The following is a 20400-nucleotide window of genomic DNA, read 5'->3' as shown; positions in this document are numbered from 1 at the left end:
GAGATCTTCCCACTTAATGCTCTATCCTCCTCTTCCACAGCGGTGGACAATGGGAAGGGGCAGTGGGAAAGACCCCGGGCTCGGCAGCAGCTTACTCCGTCTTCATCCTCTATGATGTCCTTCCCGATGGAGGCCAGTGTAGTCCACTTGCAGTTGTTCATGGCCCTCACAGCACATCTTTTGTGAGCCTTAAATTTACACACTAAAAAGCGAAACAGAACAGAAAAGGCAATCACTTTTCAGAGAACAACTACGTGGAGACCAGGGATGAAAGTAAAGCATAGTGTGTGAGATTCTTTTTTTTCAAAAGTCAGAAGACGTAGAAGGAGAACAAGTTTAAAAAAAAAAAAAAGATTTATTTACTTCTTTGAAAGGCAGAGTTACAGAAAGCCAGAGGCAATGAGAAAGAGAGAGAGAGGTCTTCCATCTGCTGGTTCACTCCTCAAATGGCCACAATGGCTGGAGCTGGGCTGATCCAAAGCCAGGAGCCAGAAGCTTCCTCCAGGTCTCCCATGTGGGTGTAGGGGCCCAAGGACTTGGTCCATCTTCTACTGCTTTCCCAGGCAGTAAGTAGAGAGCTGGATTAGCATGGAGTAGCACGGACTCGAACCAGTGTCCATATAGGATGCCAGCACTTCAGAAGGTAGTTTTTACCCACTATGCTACAGTGCTAGCCCCAAGAACAAATATGTTTAGAAGTCTGAATTACTCTCCAACAATAGGATAGTCTCAAAGACAAATACAGCTACATACTCAGGAAGCACTTTTATCAGGCGATGACTAACATGCTACTTAAAAGAACAGAAGGGACTTAATACAAATGAACTAGTGCTTGAGGAGAAGAAAGGAAAATACATACACAATCAAATAAAAATCAGTACTGGGGGCTGGCAACATCCTATCATTTCTTTGAAATATATGTTTATTCTTTTATTAATGTGAAAAGTAGAGAAAGAAAATCAGACAGAGAGAGAGAGACGGAGACAGAGACAGAGAGAGACACGAGAGAGAGAGAGGTCTTCCATCTGCTGGTTCATTCCCCAAATGCCCACAACAGCCAACAGTGGGCCAGGCCAAAGCCAACAGCCAGGAATTCAACCTGAGTCTCCCATGTGGGCAGAAGGATCCAACTACTTCTGTCACCTGCTGCCTCCAGAATACACTTTAGCAGGAAGTAGAGATCGGGAACAGAACAGGACTCAAATCCAGGCACTTGGATATGGGACTTCAGGCATCCCAAGTGGCATCACAACCCCACGCCAAACATCTGCTTCCGTCCTATTTCTTAACCTGAGTATTGATTACATGAATGTGTTTAAGTGAGAAAATTCATCAAGCTGTGCAATGTTGATATATGCAATGTTCTCTATGTATAATGCACATGTTTGAATAATGCAATACATACAGCATATTATAAATAAATAGGTATGATGTATTTACAAAAAGAAGTTTGAAATTGTCACTAAGATAAAGACAATTCAAGGAGTTTTAAAATGCAAGTACCTCAAGAAAACATCCATACACTGTGAGAAACAAGTTGATAAGGGTCACAAAGACAGCACTGTCTTTTACAAGCATTACATTGGGATGGCCATATTATAAATGCAGGACTAAATGATGAAGTAATATACTCATCGTCAGCTTCACTGACTCTCCCTAGCCAGACTGACGTGGGATAGGCAAGGAGTCGGTGCAGGAACAGTGAACTGGCAGATTTTGCTCAGTTTCTACCTCTAGCCCTGTACCCCTAACCACCCCCTTGCATGCCAGTTTAGCACACTCACTTCCCCATGATGCGCCCGAGCCTCTTATGTGATGAAGAACATGTGTGCACTGAGCTCCACATGGAGATGCCATGAAAACTTCCCCAGAGGACATCATGTGTACTGAGCCCCCACCCCAAAGTCCACCCCCACCTTTGTGTATTCAATTAGGACCCCATCTCCTACTCAATGAAAGGGTCCACTGGACCAGGAGGAGCCTTGCTCTCTCGCTCTCTCACTCCTTTTGGGTCTCTCTCCCTCGTCCCCCTTCCCTTTCCACATGGAGCTAGATCCACCTCACGGCAGGTGTCTGTCCTTGTGGGATTGCCCACGCTCACATCTGATGAAGGTACATTCACTCTCTCTCTCTCTTTAAATAAATCCTGCTCCCATTTTTGCACTTTGAATTCTTAGCTTACGCAAGGGCAAGAGCATGGACTAAAACAGCCAGGGAACACGCTCCCACAACAATGTTATCATAATGGAGCTTGGAAAAGAGAAGAAGAAATACCTAGGGAAACAGTATCTCATATAAGGAAAAACAAGTAAAACCACAGGTTATTGGAAAAAGTAACCAAGCTTATGAAAATCAAAACGTGACTACAGCCAGACATACTTGTCTCCCTCTGGAGGCAAATTATCCAAGCACTCCCGGATGAGTGTGCTCTATCGGTTCCCAACTTTTTAGAGATTACTTCAGTCAAAACGTAACAGCTGTTGCCAAATGTAAATGTAAGCTGGCTCCTTACACGTGATTCCTGGACTTTATGATGTCAGTCACTAACAAATCTCACCCGAGGAGTTACACATCATTCTCCTTAAACTGCCCTAATCTGACATAACACGAAAAGGAAAGGTTCCAGTAAAATAACTCAGATGTCTATAACCCAATGTTCAAAATGCCTCAGATTCTGTGACTAACTGATACACAAATGGTCACTTAAACTCAGCTGGGCTCTCCTCGACAAACATTAGTTTAGAGACATTGAACACGTTTTACTTACCTGCTTTTCCTTGTACTTTGACAAATCCTTTCCTGGTGATCCCACTGTGTGTTCTATTCATGACTGTGTGACTGGAACACAGTCCTCACATAGGAAGTGGTAACATTTCAAGGAACTTTGTTACCGCTATATAGTAAGTGTGAAGACCCAGCACTACAGGACGTAAACACAGATTGGGGGAGAATTTGATCATGGCCCTTTGGTTCCAATACATGTGACTGTTTTAAATTGTACTAGGTTAGTGTTTCTAGGCCTTTTCATTCATTACAGTATTTCTCAAAAATGATGTCCCCAAATAGCTGGAATAGAGTCCCCAGGGTATTTTTTAAATAAAAATAAGTACTTGATATTAACAATGAATACTCGGTTTCTGAGGGGTAAGAAGGTAAAAGGGGATAATTTCATCACATTTAAAAAATTTTACCATCATATATCAAACAGCTCATTAAAAACAAAAAAATGATTACTTTTATAATAATAAAGTACTTCATGCAATGAACTTTCAGGAAGACAAAGTTGCTTAATATAAATATAGTGATAGCAATAAAACAAATCAGACTGTAATTACGGTCACTAAGGAATGGAAATGATTAACAGGCAACTTAATTTTGTTAGATGACAATTAAATCTCTGCAGACAAGTTATTCTGAAATAAAGCACTTTTCCCTGACTTATAAGGCCATTACCTAAAACTGCAGAATTTAAAAACTATACTGATATGGTAAAATTATGATTTGCATCGCATTATTTAAACTTTACCACATTGAATCTTTGTTAAATAGCAATTAAGATAAAAATTTGTAGCTACCCATCTTGACATATTTATGTTTGGCCTGACAATTAAAATGCCTGTGGGAATGTCTATCCCATACTCGATGGATGCCTGGGTTCGAGTCCCAGCTCCGTTCCTGATGCCAGCTGCTTGTTAATGTGCACCCTAGGAGGCAGCAGGTGATAGTGCCAATACTTGGGTCCCTGCCACCCGTGTGAGAGACCTGGAAGGAGTTCCTGGTGCCACACTTCACCCTGTCTAAGCCCCAGCTGTTGCTGGCATTTGGGAAGTGAACCAGTAGATGGGAGATTCCTTCTCTCTCTCTCCCACTCCCTGTCTCTGTGTATCTCTTTCAAATATACAATATGAAATTTTTTTAAATTCCAATTTAACCTCTTTTTGTTTCATGACTGTTAATTGTGAAGGGCAATTATGCTGTGAAATTATAATTAACATTCTCAACTGATTTGGGGATTTATAAAATCCTGGGGAATTTTAAAATCTTCTGCTGTGGCTCCAAAAATACTAATGGGCAAGATATTACAGACTTAAAAATTTTACCAGCAGACAAAATTAAAAACTAATATATAAATTCTTAGAAAAAATTTTAAACCTAGTAACTGAAAAAAAAAATGCCAGGAAGACTATATTATTTGCGGAAGAATACAAAAAAAACTTTTTTTAAATTTTTTTAATTTTTTGACAGGCAGAGTGGATAGTGAGAGAGAGAGACAGAGAGAAAGGTCTTCCTTTTGCCGTTGGTTCACCCTCCAATGGCCGCTGCAGCCGGCGCATCGCGCTGCTCCGAAGCCAGGAGCCAGGTGCTTTTCCTGGTCTCCCATGGGGTGCAGGGCCCAAGCACCTGGGCCATCCTCCACTGCACTCCCTGGCCACAGCAGAGAGCTGGCCTGGAAGAGGGGCAACCGGGACAGGATCAGTGCCCTGACCGGGACTAGAACCCCGTGTGCCGGCGCTGCAAGGCGGAGGATTAGCCTAGTGAGCCGCGGCGCCGGCCACAAAAAAAATACTTAAAGACCTTGTTTTAAAGACTTACCCATGGAGGCCAATGCTGTGTTAAGCCTCCACCTGTGCTGCCGGCATCTCATGGGTGCAGGTTTGTGTCCTGGCTGTTCCACTTCCAATCCAGCTCCCTCCTAATGGCCTGGGAAAGCAGTGGAAGATGGTCCAAGTGCTTGGGTCCCTGCACCCATGTGGGAGACCCAGAGGAGGTTCTTGGCTTCTAGCTTTGGATTGGCCTGCCCAACTGTTGCAGCCAGTTAGGGAATGAATCAGCAGATGGAAGCTCTCTTTCTCTGATGCTCCCTCTCTTTGTCTATGACTCTGCCTCTCAAATAAATAAGTATTAAAAAAAAAAGATTTACTCATTACTTTTTAAAATATCAACAAGTATTTTTTTTCTTGAATGATTGTTTATTTTTATCTAATTGAAAGAGAGAAACAGAGAGAGGAGGGGAAAAGGAGAGGGAGACAGACAGGAAGAGGGAGAAAGAGAGAGATCTTCCATCCTCTGGTTCTCGCCTCAGATGCCCACAACCGCCAGGGCTGGGCTAGGCTGAAGTCAGAAGCCCAGAACACCATGCAGGACTCCCACATGGGTGGCAGGGGCCTCAGAGCTGTACTGGTCACCGGCTGCCTCCCAGGGTGAGCATTAACAGGAAGAAGAGTGGCCAAGACTCCACCAAGCACTCTGATACAGATGCAGGTGTCCCACGTGACAGCGTAACCCACTGCACCACAATGCCCGCCCCTAGAGACACGTAAGCATTTTATTCTCACCAACTGATGTGCGTTTTTCCTTTAAGGTGCTTAGAAAATCATTAAATCACTCACTACTGACTCAATTCCTAAATAATTAAATACACTCAATAACAAACACCTCACAAATCAGAAATACCACATGATGTGTCAGGTCAAGCATTCTTTTTAGCGTTTGAGGCAATGAGAGACTAGAAGTCAATTAAAAAAATGTTCAAAACAGTACCATATAATATTACAGAACTTGTAGGAGTGCCTCAGATCTACATAAAATGAACCCATTCAAGTTATTAAAGTCATAAAGGCCAATTATATTTCTGTCTGCCATAATTTCTTAAATTAAAAAAAAGGTTACTATCTTCTCCAAATGTTCACTTTGATGAATTTTAATGTACCAGGCTATGACTCAGTCTGCAATTCTTTATTTGATATCTGTGTCTTACAGGACACAGATAAAAACTTCTAAGATTTATTTGACTAGAAAAATAGCTTTATTATATGCATTCTGATTGAATTTTCATAGTGATTCTATGAGCTATAAATTCCTATTATCTTATTTTACAGATGAGGATAGTCTAAATGCATGACACTGCTTCTTCTGATTATGATTTACAATGGAAGAATGGTAAGGAGCTTCAAATGCGTTATGTAGCTAGTATTCTGTATGACACTAAATAGATGAAACGATGATGTAGTCCATAATTTAAAATTAAATAGGGGCTGGCATCCTGGTGTAGCAGAATAAGCCAACGCCTGCAACGTCAGCATCCCATGGAAGTACTGGTTCAAGTCCCAGCTTCCTCGGCTTCCAATTCAGCTCCCTGCTAATGTGCCTGGGAAAATAGCAGAAGACGGCCCAAGTGCTTATGCCCTTGCCACCCATGTGGGAGACCCAGATGGAGTTCCAGGCTCCTGGCTTTGGCCTGGCCCAATCCTGGCTTTTCCAGCCATCAGAGGAATAAACCAGCAGATGGAAGATCTCTTCCTCTCTCTCTCTCTCCCTCCCTCTCTGTCATTCTCCCTCTCAAATAAATAAGAAAATAATTCTTTAGAAAATCTATTAAAACTGTGAAAATTACTACTTTATTACTTAATATTAATTATATTCCAAAATACTTAAGAAATTTTCACATTAGAGAAAAAAGTTCATATTAGTACAATATGTTCACAAAGCAGTTCACAATGGTGTGATCACTGAGGTATGAAATAAATTTTTAAGAGTTATATGCTGCCGGCGCCGTGGCTCAACAGGCTAATCCTCTGCCTTGCGGCGCCGGCACACTGGGTTCTAGTCCCGGTCGGGGCACCGATCCTGTCCCGGTTGCCCCTCTTCCAGGCCAGCTCTCTGCTGTGGCCAGGGAGTGCAGTGGAGGATGGCCCAAGTGCTTGGGCCCTGCACCCCATGGGAGACCAGGAGAAGCACCTGGCTCCTGCCATCGGAACAGCGCGGTGCACCGGCCGCAGCGCGCTACCGCGGCGACCATTAGAGGGTGAACCAACGGCAAAGGAAGACCTTTCTGTCTCTCTCTCTCTCACTGTCCACTCTGCCTGTCAAAAAAAAAAAAAAAGAGTTATATGCTTTCTCTTGGTGATTTTTAATGTACTTATTTTTGATAAAATTAAAAAAACAGGTGTGGGCATTTGGCCCCGCAAATAAGATGCCTGCAACCCACTTTGGAATGGCTAGGTTCAATTCCTGGCTCTGGCTCCTGATTCCGGTTTCCTGCTAAGGCAGACACTAGGAGGTGGTGGCAATGGCTCACGGAATTAGGTCTCTGCACCCACGTGAGAGATCTGGATTGAGTTCCCAGCTCCTGATTTTGGCCTAGCCCAGCCTTTACCATTGCAAGCATTTGAGAGTGAACTAAGGGATGGAAGATTTCACTGTCTACCTTTTCATCTCTCTTTTTGCCTCCCAAAAATAAATAAACAAAACATGTAATTAAAATTCACAAGGGCCAGTGTTGTGGTGCAGGAGGTTAAGCCACTGCTTGCAATGCCATCATCTCATGTGGGAGTCCTGGTGTGAGTTCTGGCTACTCAGCTTCTGATACACCTTCCTGCTAATACACCTGGGAAAGCAACAGATGATGACCCAAGTACTTGGGTCTCTGCCACTCACATGGAAGCCTGGCTCGTGGCTTTGGTCTGGCCCAGCCTTGGCTGTTAAGGCCATCTGGGGAGTGAAACAAGAGATGGACGATCGACTTCTTTCTTTTCTCTCTCTCTCTCATTCTATCTTTCAAATAAATAAATAAGTAAACCCTTAAAAGAACAAAAAACATCACAAATCCTATAGAGAAAGTGATAGCATAGGTTTTATTTTTAGAAAATTTTAAGTAAATTAAAAAGAATGATTTTAATTTAAACACAAATGAAAATAATGTTTAAAAAATACAATATAAGTAACAATCAGAAATTCTGCCAAAGAATATATGCAAGGGTACAAAGAAGAAATGAAAAGATAAATTTATTTTGGTGCAAAAAACTTTCAAGTCTACACATATAAAAGGGTGCTCAAAAATATGGAAAATGCATATTATAAAAAAAGTATGCATGGATTTCAAATGTTTTTCTACCAAAATAAACTTACCTTTTAATTCCATTTTTCCATGAACTTTCTGAAATCCCCTCTTAATGTCCTCAACAGAAAGTCCTGCTCTCCAAGATCAACTCAGAGTAAAGAGTATTAGATGGTCTACAAAGTCCAAAGTTTTGTTTTGTTTTGAGACAGTGATTCCTAGTTCCTGAGGACTAACATGTAATATTTTGGTTTATTCTTCCTTTTAAACGATTTTATATTATCTCTTCTTGAGCAAAATTTTTCCCAAGTTGTCTTATGTGTGCAGAGCTGAATGTTAAGCTACAATAAAACCCGTGCAGGTATTTGGCACAGTGATGAAGGAGCTGCTAGAGGCACACGCACCCCAAATCAGGATGCCTGGGTATGAGTGCTCACTCCACTTTTGATCCAGTTTCCTGCTACTGTGCGCCCTGGGAGACAGCAGATCATGGCTCAAGTACTTGAGTCCCTGCCTCCAAGGTGTTAAACCTGGACTGAATGCCAGGCTCCTGACTTAGGCCTGGTCCAACTCCAGCAATGGCAGGCATTTGGGAAGTGAACCAGCATAGGGGAGATCTCTCTCTTTCTGTCTTTCTCTGTTTCTGTGTGTCACTCTACCTTTCACATAGATAGATAAATAGATAGATTGACAGATAGATGGATAGATAAAGCTATGATTAAGAAAAAAATAAAAGCAAAAACAAAAAGACCCGAAACTGTGTTCCAGCTGAGATACCCCAGCCCTGGCTTCCCACCCAAGAGAACTGTTTTCCCAGGATGTTTTTGCTTGCTTTGCAGGACTATCCATGGTGGCGTCTACAGCACCGTGCCTGTTGGGAGAGGACACATGCTGGATACTACAGTACCTTCACAGGACAGGCCATGGGAGGTGACTCCAGAAAGACTCTCTCTGCACACGTTACAGAAGGTGGGGCGGGCGTGGGAGCAGGCATACCAGTTATGCATCCCTGAGAAATGTTCCACATTGAACTGGGCCACCTAGAAATGAGACATTAGGACAGATTTGCCATGCAAGAGCGTAAGACTACAGATGCTGAGCTACTTGGAATGTATCTACTGTAGTTAAGATCACAATTTCACAGCCGACATTTTTAACACCAAAGTACTTGGCTTCAAGTAAGAAGTTCCAAAATCTGATTTAAACAAGATGTCAAACGAGGCTACACATACTTATTTTTTTGCACAGTGTAGCTTCTATTCTTTGGTTACCAAAGAACTAAGAACAGGAGTTGACAGAAGAGATGCTATTTTACCTCGTAAGATTCTCTGGTCTGTACAGACTTCAGTGAGCTGATCCAGTCCTCCATCTCCTTTCTGTTCTCAGCACACAGCATTAGCCTTCGAAAGGGAGTGATTATCTGGAAGAGATAATCCAATCTGATGATTGTTAATCAACTAAAGGGATTACTGGGAAACTCAACATTTTAGAAGGCACCTCTACTTCTCACCCGAGTCTGTAGTTCCTTGGTGAAGGATTCTCTGTAGTATAAATGAGTTTTATTCTCTCTGTGTGTGATAATGAGGTCTAGGGAAGCAAACTTTTAAGAAGTTTTGTCTTTGATCCTGTTACTACTGACTTATCAGGCTTTTCAGCCCTTCCCCAGAGTCTAGGAACCCAAATACAGTGATGTGTTCTCATTTTGTGGAATCTGTCTTGAAAACTGATTCTCAATATTCTCAAAGTAATTTATCATAAGTTTAGAATTTTTACAGTTTTCAATAAGGAAAGTATTTTAACTGAAAAACCACAGGAATAAAATGTTAAATGATTTAATAATTGGCACACTATGCTATCAAGAACATTCTATTAATAGTTAAATAACACTGAACCTACTGCCTATTTTACCATGATTTCTATGATGGGCCCCCCTCACACACACTATTGTGCAGAACCCCACTGTAATACATTTTAGTTTCAGTCAGAGGAAGAATTAGCCTAAAAAATCCTCTCGCTGGCTTTAGGGAAGGAAATAAGTGTGACTTTTATCTTTTCTCATGTCATTAAAAAGGGAAAATTAATTATATTCAGAACTTGCAGCAAGTGGAATGAAAACTTCACGCTGTTATAACATGGGAAGTGCTCCACAGTAAGATGCTGAAATGACTTGAAAGGAAACCCCTATTTGCACATGAATACAGTATTCTGGTTGTTACCAAATCCTAAGCATCAACAGCAAAGAAGGAGGGACAGGAACACAATGCTACATTCCTACCTAGAAATTAGTTCCAAATACTAAACAACATATTTATTCATATAGCAAGTAAGAAATGTTGTCTGGTCAAGTCTTTTGATTGAGTGATAATTCTAAACATTATATTGTATTAGAGAACAGATTTCACAAGTAATGAAAAAGCAACAATCATCTAAAAAAAAAAAGAAACCTTTTCCAAAACAAGAAAACTAGTGAGCCTCAAACACTACTACTCACCTAAAAAATAAGTCCCTTATTCCAGAGATCAGTGCAACCTTAGCTACTCACCGGTCGCCGCCCCCTCGCTTGTCATTGGGTTAGGCTACGCAGTCCTTCCTTAAAATCGGGCGCTGTTAGTAATGCATCTGACAGGCACTCACCACTTAAATACGGCTGTCCAAAAGTCACATGGAAAAGGTGCACCAACCATTCAGCCCCGGGCATTTGTTAATTGCATACGAAATAGACGAGAACCTCACTTTTACATTTTCTTCTGTTTTTTCCATGACCCTCTTTGGATAACGCTTATTAGCAGTTGGTCACTTTTCTTCCTGAATAAATAGTTAATGCAAAGAGCAATGCTTCCCTCATTACTCAGGAGCTAAATGGATGTTTTATTGCTTCAAAATGTTTTTCTAGGACAGCTCATCAAATACAGCAGCGAGGTACCATTAAATCATAATATACTCCTGGCTCTGCCAATTGGCACAGCCTCCCAGAAACCCCTGACTTCCACTGGATTCACCGATGTTATCTGAATAAACATAAGCATTTATTTTATTTATCTCTTGCTATCTGATGCAACTGTAAGGATTCCCTCTCTCTTATTTATGACTTTAACAGGAGACAACTATTATTCAGCAAGTAAACCAGGCTTGTCATTTCACTAATTTTGTTCTTTGTTGATTTCTAAGTAAAGCACCCTGACTTAAGATTTTAATTATCTTTAATGCCTTTATATTAAGAGTCTTTAAAATTCATCATGAATTCAATAAAAAGAGAAAAAAGAAAGAAAATAGCTTCTAAATTATCTTGTAGATTTTGGATCTACATGCCAATTCCTAATGATTCCAACAATACTATATAACCAGGTCATACATGTACCTTATATGCTAATGAAGTGAATGGTATACATTTGCAGAGTCCCCTTTACAATAAAAATTTTTTTAAAAGAATAGTAATATGCAAATAAAGATCATGACATGTTCTTAAATAGAAAGTTAAGTTTGTCAGAGTCAAAAAGAAACTGTTGTTTTTATCTACAGCCCTTACGATTTAAAAAAAAATTTACTTATACATTTATTTATTTCAAAGGCAGAACAACAGAGACGAAGAGATACTGCATCTGCTGGTTTATTCTCCAAGCAGCCTCAACAGTTGGGTCTGGGACAGCTGAAGCCAGGAACAGAAACTGCACCCGAATGTCCCACATGGAGCGTCGGAGGCCCAAGTACTCGAAACTTCACCTGCTGGCCGGCGCCGTGGCTTAACAGGCTAATCCTCCGCCTTGCGGCGCCAGCACACCGGGTTCTAGTCCCAGCTGGGGTGCCAGATTCTATCCCAGTTGCCCCTCTTCCAGGCCAGCTCTCTGCTGTGGCCCGGGAAGGCAGTGAAGGATGGCCCAAGTCCTTGGGCCCTGCACCCGCATGGAAGACCAGGAGGAAGCACCTGGCTCCTGGCTTCGGATCAGCACTATGCGCCGGCTGCAGCGGCCATTGGAGGGTGAACCAACGGCAAAAGGGAAGACCTTTCTCTCTGTCTCTCTCTCTCTCACTATCCACTCTTCCTGTCAAAAAAAAAAAAAAAAAAGAAAAGAAAAGAAACTTCATCTGTTGCCTTCTTATGTGCATTAACAGGAAGTTGGAGCAGAAGTAGAATAGCCAAGACTTGAACCAGTGCTCTGACTTAACCCACTGAACCATGACGCAGGCCCCTAAAGGTGGTTTTAGTGCCTACTGATTCTAAAGTTACACTGTAAAGAAATCAGTATGAAAAAAGCACCCATGTATAAATCACATGTGCAAAGCTGTCTGGCATTATGGTTACACTACCCAGAACACCTCAGTGAGTTGTCTGGGCTGACTGAAGACAAGCCTGGCCTGCCCAGCAAAGCTGCACCACCTCCCATCTCCAAACCAGCCCCTTCCCTCCTGGGCTAAGCCCTCAGCAGGCCCCCAGTGCTGAGTTTCCTGCCCACCACCCTGTGGCTGGCAGGCTCTGCTTACACGCTCCTGAACTCCATCACGTGACAGTGGCTTCTCCTCCACATCTCTGAAATGTCAGGTGAGGAATAAATTCCAAAAATTACTCAGTAGTTACTGTGAAAGCATGTTCGATTCAGGGTCTTATGACAAGTGAGTATGACAGGGATAATGGATGGATCAGATGTGATCCCTTCATCATACTGGGGAGGGAAGCTATTCCCCAGGGAAGGCAACCTGTTGGGGACAATGTCCAGGAAGTTTCTTGAACTACAGGAGCTTTTACTTCCCTTGAAGGTCCTGACGCTTACCTCTCCTGAAGTGTCTCACAGCCCCGTCCTATCTCAACACCACCCTTACTCTCTCTTCCTACTACTTCTCCTGAATAAGTTTTTTGCAAGTACATCTGATCTTATTTCAGTAACTCAATTTTTTTTTTCAAACTGTAACTCCGGCCTCAGACCCTGGGACACTTCTTTCTGTCTGTTCGGCTACTGGAGTATTTACTGTGCATGTACCACATGCCAGAACCACGTAGGCACTGCTGCGAAAGTCTATCAGGGAGACTAGAAGCGCAACAAGAACTTACTTAGGTAAGTGCTGAACAAGAGGGAACCAAGCAGAGGCGTAGAAATCAGCTTCCTACCTGGTACTTCCAGAAACACATACTCGCCATTAACTGCTTCCCTTTGAGGGTTATTGGCCTAAAGGGATTTCTCCAATGGCATCATTATGCCATCATTAGCAGTTTGGTAAAGCTAGTAAATACATAAGATGGGGAAGACAATTTGGCACTAAATATATGAAATGCTACCTGACAGTAATATTGAGAGGCCTTCAAAAGTATGTGCAGGTGCAGGCATTTGGCCCAGCGAGGAAGCTGCTGCTGGTTGGGTTGTATGCATCCCTTATCGGAGTGCCTGGGTTCCAGTCCCAGCTCCATCCCCAATTCCAGCTTCCTGCTAAGGCACACCCTGGGAGTTAACAGGTGCTGGCTGGGTTTTTGCCACCCACAGGGAGACCTGGATGGAGTTCCTGGCAACCAGCTGTAGGCAGGCCCATGGTGGCTTCTGCAGATATGTGAGGGGGGAGCATGCAGACGGAAGCTCTGTCACTCTCCCTCTCAAGTAAGTAAAGACATAAATACCTAAGATAAAAACATACATGGATTTCAGGACTTTTTTGCACCAAAACAAACTTATCTTTTAATTCCACTGTTCATGAGCTTTTTGAAGCACCCTCATATAAACAAGACTTTAAATACCTAAACATGCACGGGGCAAAAAAATAGACACAAAACCCGATACTGCACTGTTACACTGTTATCTTTTAGTGAAGGGATTACAGATCATTTTAATTGTAACTTTTGCATTGTCTGAGGTTTCTAAAGCAAATAAATGGTACTTCTAAAATAAAAACCCTATTTTTTTTCTTCTTTTTATTTTTTTACTGACGAATTTAGAATTCAAAAATTTTCACTATCTGGGGCTGGCATCGTGGCACAGCAAGTTAAGTCACCGCCTGTGATGCTGGCATCTCATGTGAGTGCCAGTTTGAATCCTGGTTGCTCCCTTCTGACCCAACTCCCTGCTAATGTGCCTAGGAAAGCAGTGGAAGATGGGTGGAGTGCTTGGACTTTTGCACCCATGTGGAAGACTCAAATGTCGTTCCAGGCTCCTGGCTTCCACCTGGCCCAGTCCTTACAGTTATGGCCACTTGGGGAGTGAACCAGCAAGAGGAAAATCTCCTTCTCTGTCTTTCTCCTGTCTGTGTCACACTGTCTTTCAAATAATTAAATTAAATCTATTTATTTATTTGAAAGGCAGAGTTAGAGACAGAGGCAGAGAGAGAGAGAGAGAATCTTCCATCCGTTGGTTCACTCCCCAGATGGCCACAATGGCTGGAGCTGTGCTGATCCAAAGCCAGGAGCCAGGAGCTTCTTCCGGGTCTCCCATGTGGGTGTAGGGCCCAAGCACTTGGGCCATCTTCTATAGCTTTCCCAGGCCACAGCAGAGAGTTGGATCGGAAGCAGAGCAGCCGGGACTCAAACTGGCGCCCATGTGGGATGGCAGCACTACAGGCAGCAGCTTTACCCGCTACACCACTGCGCCAGCCCCTAAATCTTTTTTTTTTTAAAGTACATTTTCCAAAGAAATAGTTCTTTTTTTTTTCTTAAAGATTTTATTTATTTATTTGAAAGGCAGAGTTATAGAAGGTAGAGGCAGAGACAGAGGGAGAGAGAAGCCTTCCATCCACTGGTTCACTCCCAATTGGCTGCAACAGCCAGGGCTGGGCCAGGAGTCAGGAACTTCATCAAGGTCTCACACATAGGTAGCAGGGTTCCAAGCAGTTGGGCCTGCTTTCCCAGGCACATTAGCATGGAGCTGGATCAGAAGTGGAGCAGCCAGGATCAGAATGGGTGCCCATATGGGATGCCGGCATCACAGGTAGAAGCTTAACCAGCTACTCCACAGCACCAGCCCCAAAGCAGTTCTTAAACTCTGCTGCACAACAGAATCACCTGGGGGATTTTTAAAACTCCTGACATCCAGCCCCTAAATACTGATGGATTGAGAATATTGAAGGTGGGACCAAGCCAGCGGGATTTTTCTCCTAACACCCAGCTCAGCCTTTGAGATTGAGTGTCTAAAGCAGCTGTTCCCTGCAACAATGGTAGCACTTGCAAAAAATGGGAGAAAATTTTAAAGAGAAGTGAGTTAGGAAATCGTCTGCAAATTCTCAACTGGAAACCATTAACAGAAAAGCAAAGTGAGTCAATCTCCAACTTCTGAGCCAGAGCAGCTTGGCTGGAACCTCAGCACCCCTCCTCACCTGAGTGGCAGTGGAAACGCTTCCTGAGCTCTCTGAGCCTTAACCACTCTGCTGCTCCGTGGGGACCAAGCAGCAACTCACAACTCTGCAGAGCCAGGTGCGGATTAAGGAGATGAGGCAGAGCATTTAGCACCGTGCCATGCTCAAAGCTCACCAAATGTTAGCATCACAATCCTTAGCAGGGACAGAAATAACATACATTTACAGATTTCTTCTGTAGTGTCTACACTTCTTGTTTAAATATGATCAAATGAGCAGATGTCAGAAATAGAGGCATTTTGCCAACAAAGTAGTCACTGACTAGCAAACCATCAAAACAGAAATGACAACTTGCTGACCTGCTCCTTAAGACCTTAGGGAACTTTCAGGGCAGGCATTTGGCAGTGTTGGGATGCCACTGGGGATGCTTGCTTCCTATGTCAAAGCGCCTGGGTTTGAGCCCTGGCGCCACTCCTGATTCCAGCTTCCTGCTAACATACACTGTAGGAGGCAGCAGGTGATGGTTCTAGTGGTTGGGTCTTTGCCGCCCACACAGGAGACCTGGATTGAGAAATCAGATTTCAGGCATTTGGGGAGTGAACCAGCAGATGGGAGTTCTCTGAATCTCTCTCACTCTCTATCTCTCTCCCTCTTCTCTGTCCCCCTACCTCTCAAAATACAAAAAAAAAAAAAAAAAAAAAGGTTTTTAAGATATTAGAAAAATATCAACTACTAAATTAGGAAAAAACTGACTCTCACTAATTGCACTACATCTAACTTTCCCCAAAGGACTTGTATAAAACAGGAAAAGGTTGACCAGAACTAAGAGGACCCAGGTACCTGAACAGCACGGCAAGAATTCAGCATGCCATCCCTTGTAAGGCCCATACCTAAGGTGTCCAAGATAGACAGCTACTCATTGTAAGTCAGATTTTCAAATTCTGCAATGACGGAAATTCTGCAATCGTCACTTGTTATTTTAAATGTTGGGAAGTTCTTATTTCTCATCTAAAGTTCACAAGAAGCTTAACACGTCTGTAGTACTGCAGGACTCACAAGTCTGTTTTCTTGTCAGTGGCTAATCCTGAGCTGCTCTCCGTGAAAAGCCGTTGGTGAAAAGCAGGAAAATCTAATTGTGCAACAGCAATTTTTATTGTTTACATTGATTATAATTTAGAGGATATAATATGACTTTTGTTACAGACTAATGAAGTATAATTATGTGCCTTTCTAACACTGTTTTGCTGTAACCTGATGTTGTCAACTATGCAGTCTTAACACACCTCTTTCATCTGTCCTTACAGAATCTACAGCCAACTCTTCAATTATGGATGTTGCTTTGTTCATTCTTTCTTTACAGAGTGGAATAACTAATCCAGTTTGACAACTTCAATATGCCAAGCTGCAATGTAACCATACATCTTAAGTGACTATTTTGAAGGCAGAGAGTTGCCCATACTTTAAGGATTAAACTGGAAATGTCCACATCCAAGAGTGCAGATCTGCAACACTCGTGTGCACCTGAATCAAAACACAACCAGCCAAGCTCCAAACTAGACTTGCTGAACCATGTCTTGGTTTGCAGAGAGGTGAGGGCGATTTTAGAAGTAATTTCAGATGCACTTTGGCACAGCTCCACAGCTGGTTCTGACGATAGCCCTGTCTATCAACCATGAAGGGTAGTGGAAGTGTCTTCCTTTTTTGTCAGTAAAGACAGGGTCTGGTCTAAATAAAGTTAAGAAAATGTTTTGAATCCTTCTGGCCCCCATCTCTCTTTTCAGGACCCTGCTGCTCCCAAACTCCCAGGGCTCTTGGCTGCACTCAACAGGACTGCTTGGCATGGGTCCAATCAAAAACAGTCTTCCATCTGTCCTGTGTAATGTGACAGAGGTCACCAAGCTGTGATATCTGATGGTTTTGTTTGGCAATGCTGTCTGAACCCTGAAGAGCTATCTTGTTTAAAAAAAAAAAAAAAAGTTAAACTCCATTACAATTAGATAGGCACAAGTACAAGGAGTTTAAGCCTGCTTTCTTCTGTTGATCACTTCAGACACATATACCCAGCAGTCCCTGGAGGCTCTGAGTTCCTAAGTCCTATATCCACTCTCTGGATTCCTGTGCTTTGGGGATTGACACTTCCTCACCTTCTAATCCAGTTTTCTCAAGCCCTGTCTGTTTCCTAAGAGGACAGTTATCTAACTAAAAAGCAATTCTTCTTAAGTCTTAACAGATCATAAAGGTTTAACGTACATTTTCTCTCAAGGTTGTTTGAATTTTCATGGCAGACTAAGTGCAATGTTACAACAAATGCATTCCTGGCACTGTGGCTGAAAAGGTGCCACAGGTATTTTCAACAGGTAATATAATTTAAATCAATAGGATAAAAGATTTTGAGATTAAGTAAAGACTTTAACATACTGGTACAATATCATAAATGTTCAGTTTATAAATGTGAACATTATAGAATCTGCATTAAGTGCTCAGGAACAGTAGTTCCATGAAATCCCAGAAGACAATTTTCAGAATATCCAAAATGATTAAAAATAACTTCTAAAGATATAATTGACTAGTGATAAGAAAAAGAGGTTGACAATTCACACACACACACACAAATACTTCACTAATAACCAACTGCTGAAATTTATCCAGCAAGTCTGTTACGCAGGAAGCATACTATGTAATTAGGATCCTAAATCAAATTGCTTGATAGGTGAACTTTCTTCTTCAGAATGGTCTAGAAATCTCTACAGAGGTCTACACAGAACCATGCTTTACATTTGTACATAAACACACAGATACACTCTCTACTGAGAATCAAAGAAAATTTTTGATAGTCATTCTACACTTCTGGTTTGGCTGATCCTCCTTCTGATTGGTTGATCATTTTGGCTGGATGACAACTAACTGATCTCAGGAAGCATTCCTGTCACACAGACCAGGAGGTCTCAAGCTCCAAGCCATCCCTATAGGTCTTTAACATTAAGAGGGCAGCATTTGTCACCATCACAAGAAAGGATGCAAAAATGCTGCTTGTTTATCTACCTAAGGAGAAACCATGCATGAGGGTACTTCAAAAAGTTCATTGAAAACATTTGTTTATTTTGGTGTAAAAAAATTGAAATCCAGGCATAGCTTTTTCATAACATACATTTTTCATAAATTTTTTGAAGACACTGCCTATGCATGCATTTTAAAACTTTCGCACCAAAAGTAAGCATTTTTTAGATTTCATTTTCCATAAACTTTCTGATGTACCCATGTATCTTTTGGATATCATATGTATTTCAAAAATCAAACTGGAAATCTAGCAATAACTTATACATTGACATACATAATTAATTGAGAACTCTGTAGCATAAATATGAAACACTGTGACAAGGTTCTATCAGAAAATGCTAGTATTAAAATATAAATTCTAATATATTTTATAAATATGTAACAACTATTCTGAGAAATCAGTTTATCAGAGAGAGAGAGGTGACTTCTGGACAACAGCAGAACATCTTTGCCAAGGACATGTCTTTCTCTTTTTCTTCAAAAAGACGTGACTACTTACTTAGTTCAAAAAGGCAAAATCTCATTGATCCTTCAATTATCTCTGTAAACCAACTGTAAGTTAATTTTCCTAAAGCATGTTGAACAGAAAAATGAAACACAGCCACTGCATAAACTGCCCGCAATCTATTAATGCACTGCCGATGTGGGCTCAAAGTAATAGCAGTGTTAGAGCAAGAAAACAAATTTTTAAAGATTATTTCTTTAGTGTACACTATTTAACTACATAACTGAATACAGTGTATCTTTCTCTTTCACAGCTTCTTTGTAGCTAAGCAGCATTTAAAAAATAAAGATGGAAAACAGGAAGAGTTAAAATTTGGCCACCATATTCTAAGGGGTCACTATTGAAGAATGAGGGGTGAAGTGCAATGATGTGAAGGATTTAAAGCACTCCATACAGCACAGGGGAAAGGAACAAAGCAGATGCAACAAAACCTAGGCAGCACAAAGAGCTGGACAATGGGGGTGGGGAGTTCATTACTGAGTGGTCCTGAGTTTGTTTATATTTGAAATCTTTCAAAATTACAAAAAAAAAAAAAAAAAAAAAAAAAAGAACCCAAACATTTGAGAAACTTAAGCATGGCTCTTCAAGGAACTAAGAAGGGGAAGGACATGGAGGTCTCCATCTATTCAGACACACATGGATGGGCCCTGCTGGGCTCAAAGTCTGACTGCCCTCCTCCCTTCCCAGATCAAACTCACATTAGCTGAGCGATATTGAGACAGGGAGGTAGAGGGTGCACTTGGGTCACCTGGAGAAAACAGTTGCTGTTACCTCAAGATCTACAGGACCCAGGTCTGGTTCTCACTGAAGATAAGCAGAGCCCCTGCCTGGACCCAGCTTATACCAGTTTACGGGGCCATGGCTGACCTAGATCAACCTGCAGCTCATTGTACACTCACTGTAATACCTTAGCATGAGAATGACACACCCACCAGCTGCCATGCAGGAAACATGGGGCCATATGTGATGTGAAAGGGGGTGGGAGCAAGACTCCAGGAAATCTCCACCTATTTTCCGCAAAAACCATGAATATTCTTCCACCTTGTTAGAATGTCGCTCCCCTTTCATTAAATGACCCTTACGATGTTAAACAGTTCAGAGAGGGGCCACTCCCCTCTAGGTAGGCCCCACTCTGCTATCTTTTGTTTTTTCTCAATAAAATTCTTGCTGTTCACCATTCCCGACTCCCTGACTCACTCCTGAATTCCTTCTTGAAAGGCAATCGGGGACCCAGGCACCAGGTGTCCTCGCTGCTGGTGTGGTTCTCCTGCTTAAGAGACATCAGTGCCCACAGAAGCTGGTGACTTAGGGCTTCTGGGCACGGGGGCAGAGGGAGTGGCATGCACTGAGCAGGAGACGGCTATCGGATCTCACTTCTGAACTCCTGAGTCTCCGTGGCTCTGCTTGCAATTGGGCCAGTTTGACTACCTAATCACACAGCTTCTTGATGGAGAAGTCAGCCGTGGCTGCATCAGTGTTCCTTCCCAGGTGAACTTGACGCCTTTCTATGACAGATATTAGATCATTCTTATTTTCTTAATGCATAAAATATAAATTCTGATACCTGTTTCCATGAAGAACCACAGATTTCTATGAGAAACGGTGACTTGATCAGCCCTTGTCCTGACTGTTGATGTACAATGTAATATTTTATCACTTTTAGTATTTTTTTTTGTTCTAGTACTATTGTTTGAACTCTGTAATTAACACACAATTATTCTTAGGTTTTTAAATT

The 20400-nt window shown here is 42.0% G+C and overlaps 1 protein-coding gene across 4 annotated transcripts in view; it reads right to left on the bottom strand.

Annotated features, from left to right (window-relative positions):
• The window catches only part of DGKH (diacylglycerol kinase eta), a 202672-nt gene that overhangs the window by 69519 nt on the left and 112753 nt on the right, over nt 1-20400 (bottom strand). For 3 of the 4 annotated variants that reach the window (XM_062194120.1, XM_062194119.1, XM_062194122.1), the window contains exons 4-6: nt 9153-9257; nt 8745-8877; nt 96-202 (exon numbers count right to left, since the gene is read on the bottom strand). In XM_062194120.1, coding sequence (XP_062050104.1) covers nt 96-202; nt 8745-8877; nt 9153-9257 — 345 coding nt within the window. Of the gene's footprint in view, nt 1-95; nt 203-8744; nt 8878-9152; nt 9258-20400 lie in introns of those variants that run through there. The other variant, XM_062194123.1, reaches the window with a different exon arrangement.

This window comes from Lepus europaeus, chromosome 6 (genome assembly GCF_033115175.1).
Source record: "Lepus europaeus isolate LE1 chromosome 6, mLepTim1.pri, whole genome shotgun sequence".
Classification (NCBI taxonomy): domain Eukaryota; kingdom Metazoa; phylum Chordata; class Mammalia; order Lagomorpha; family Leporidae; genus Lepus; species Lepus europaeus.
This window is presented reverse-complemented; position numbering and strand designations above follow the sequence as displayed.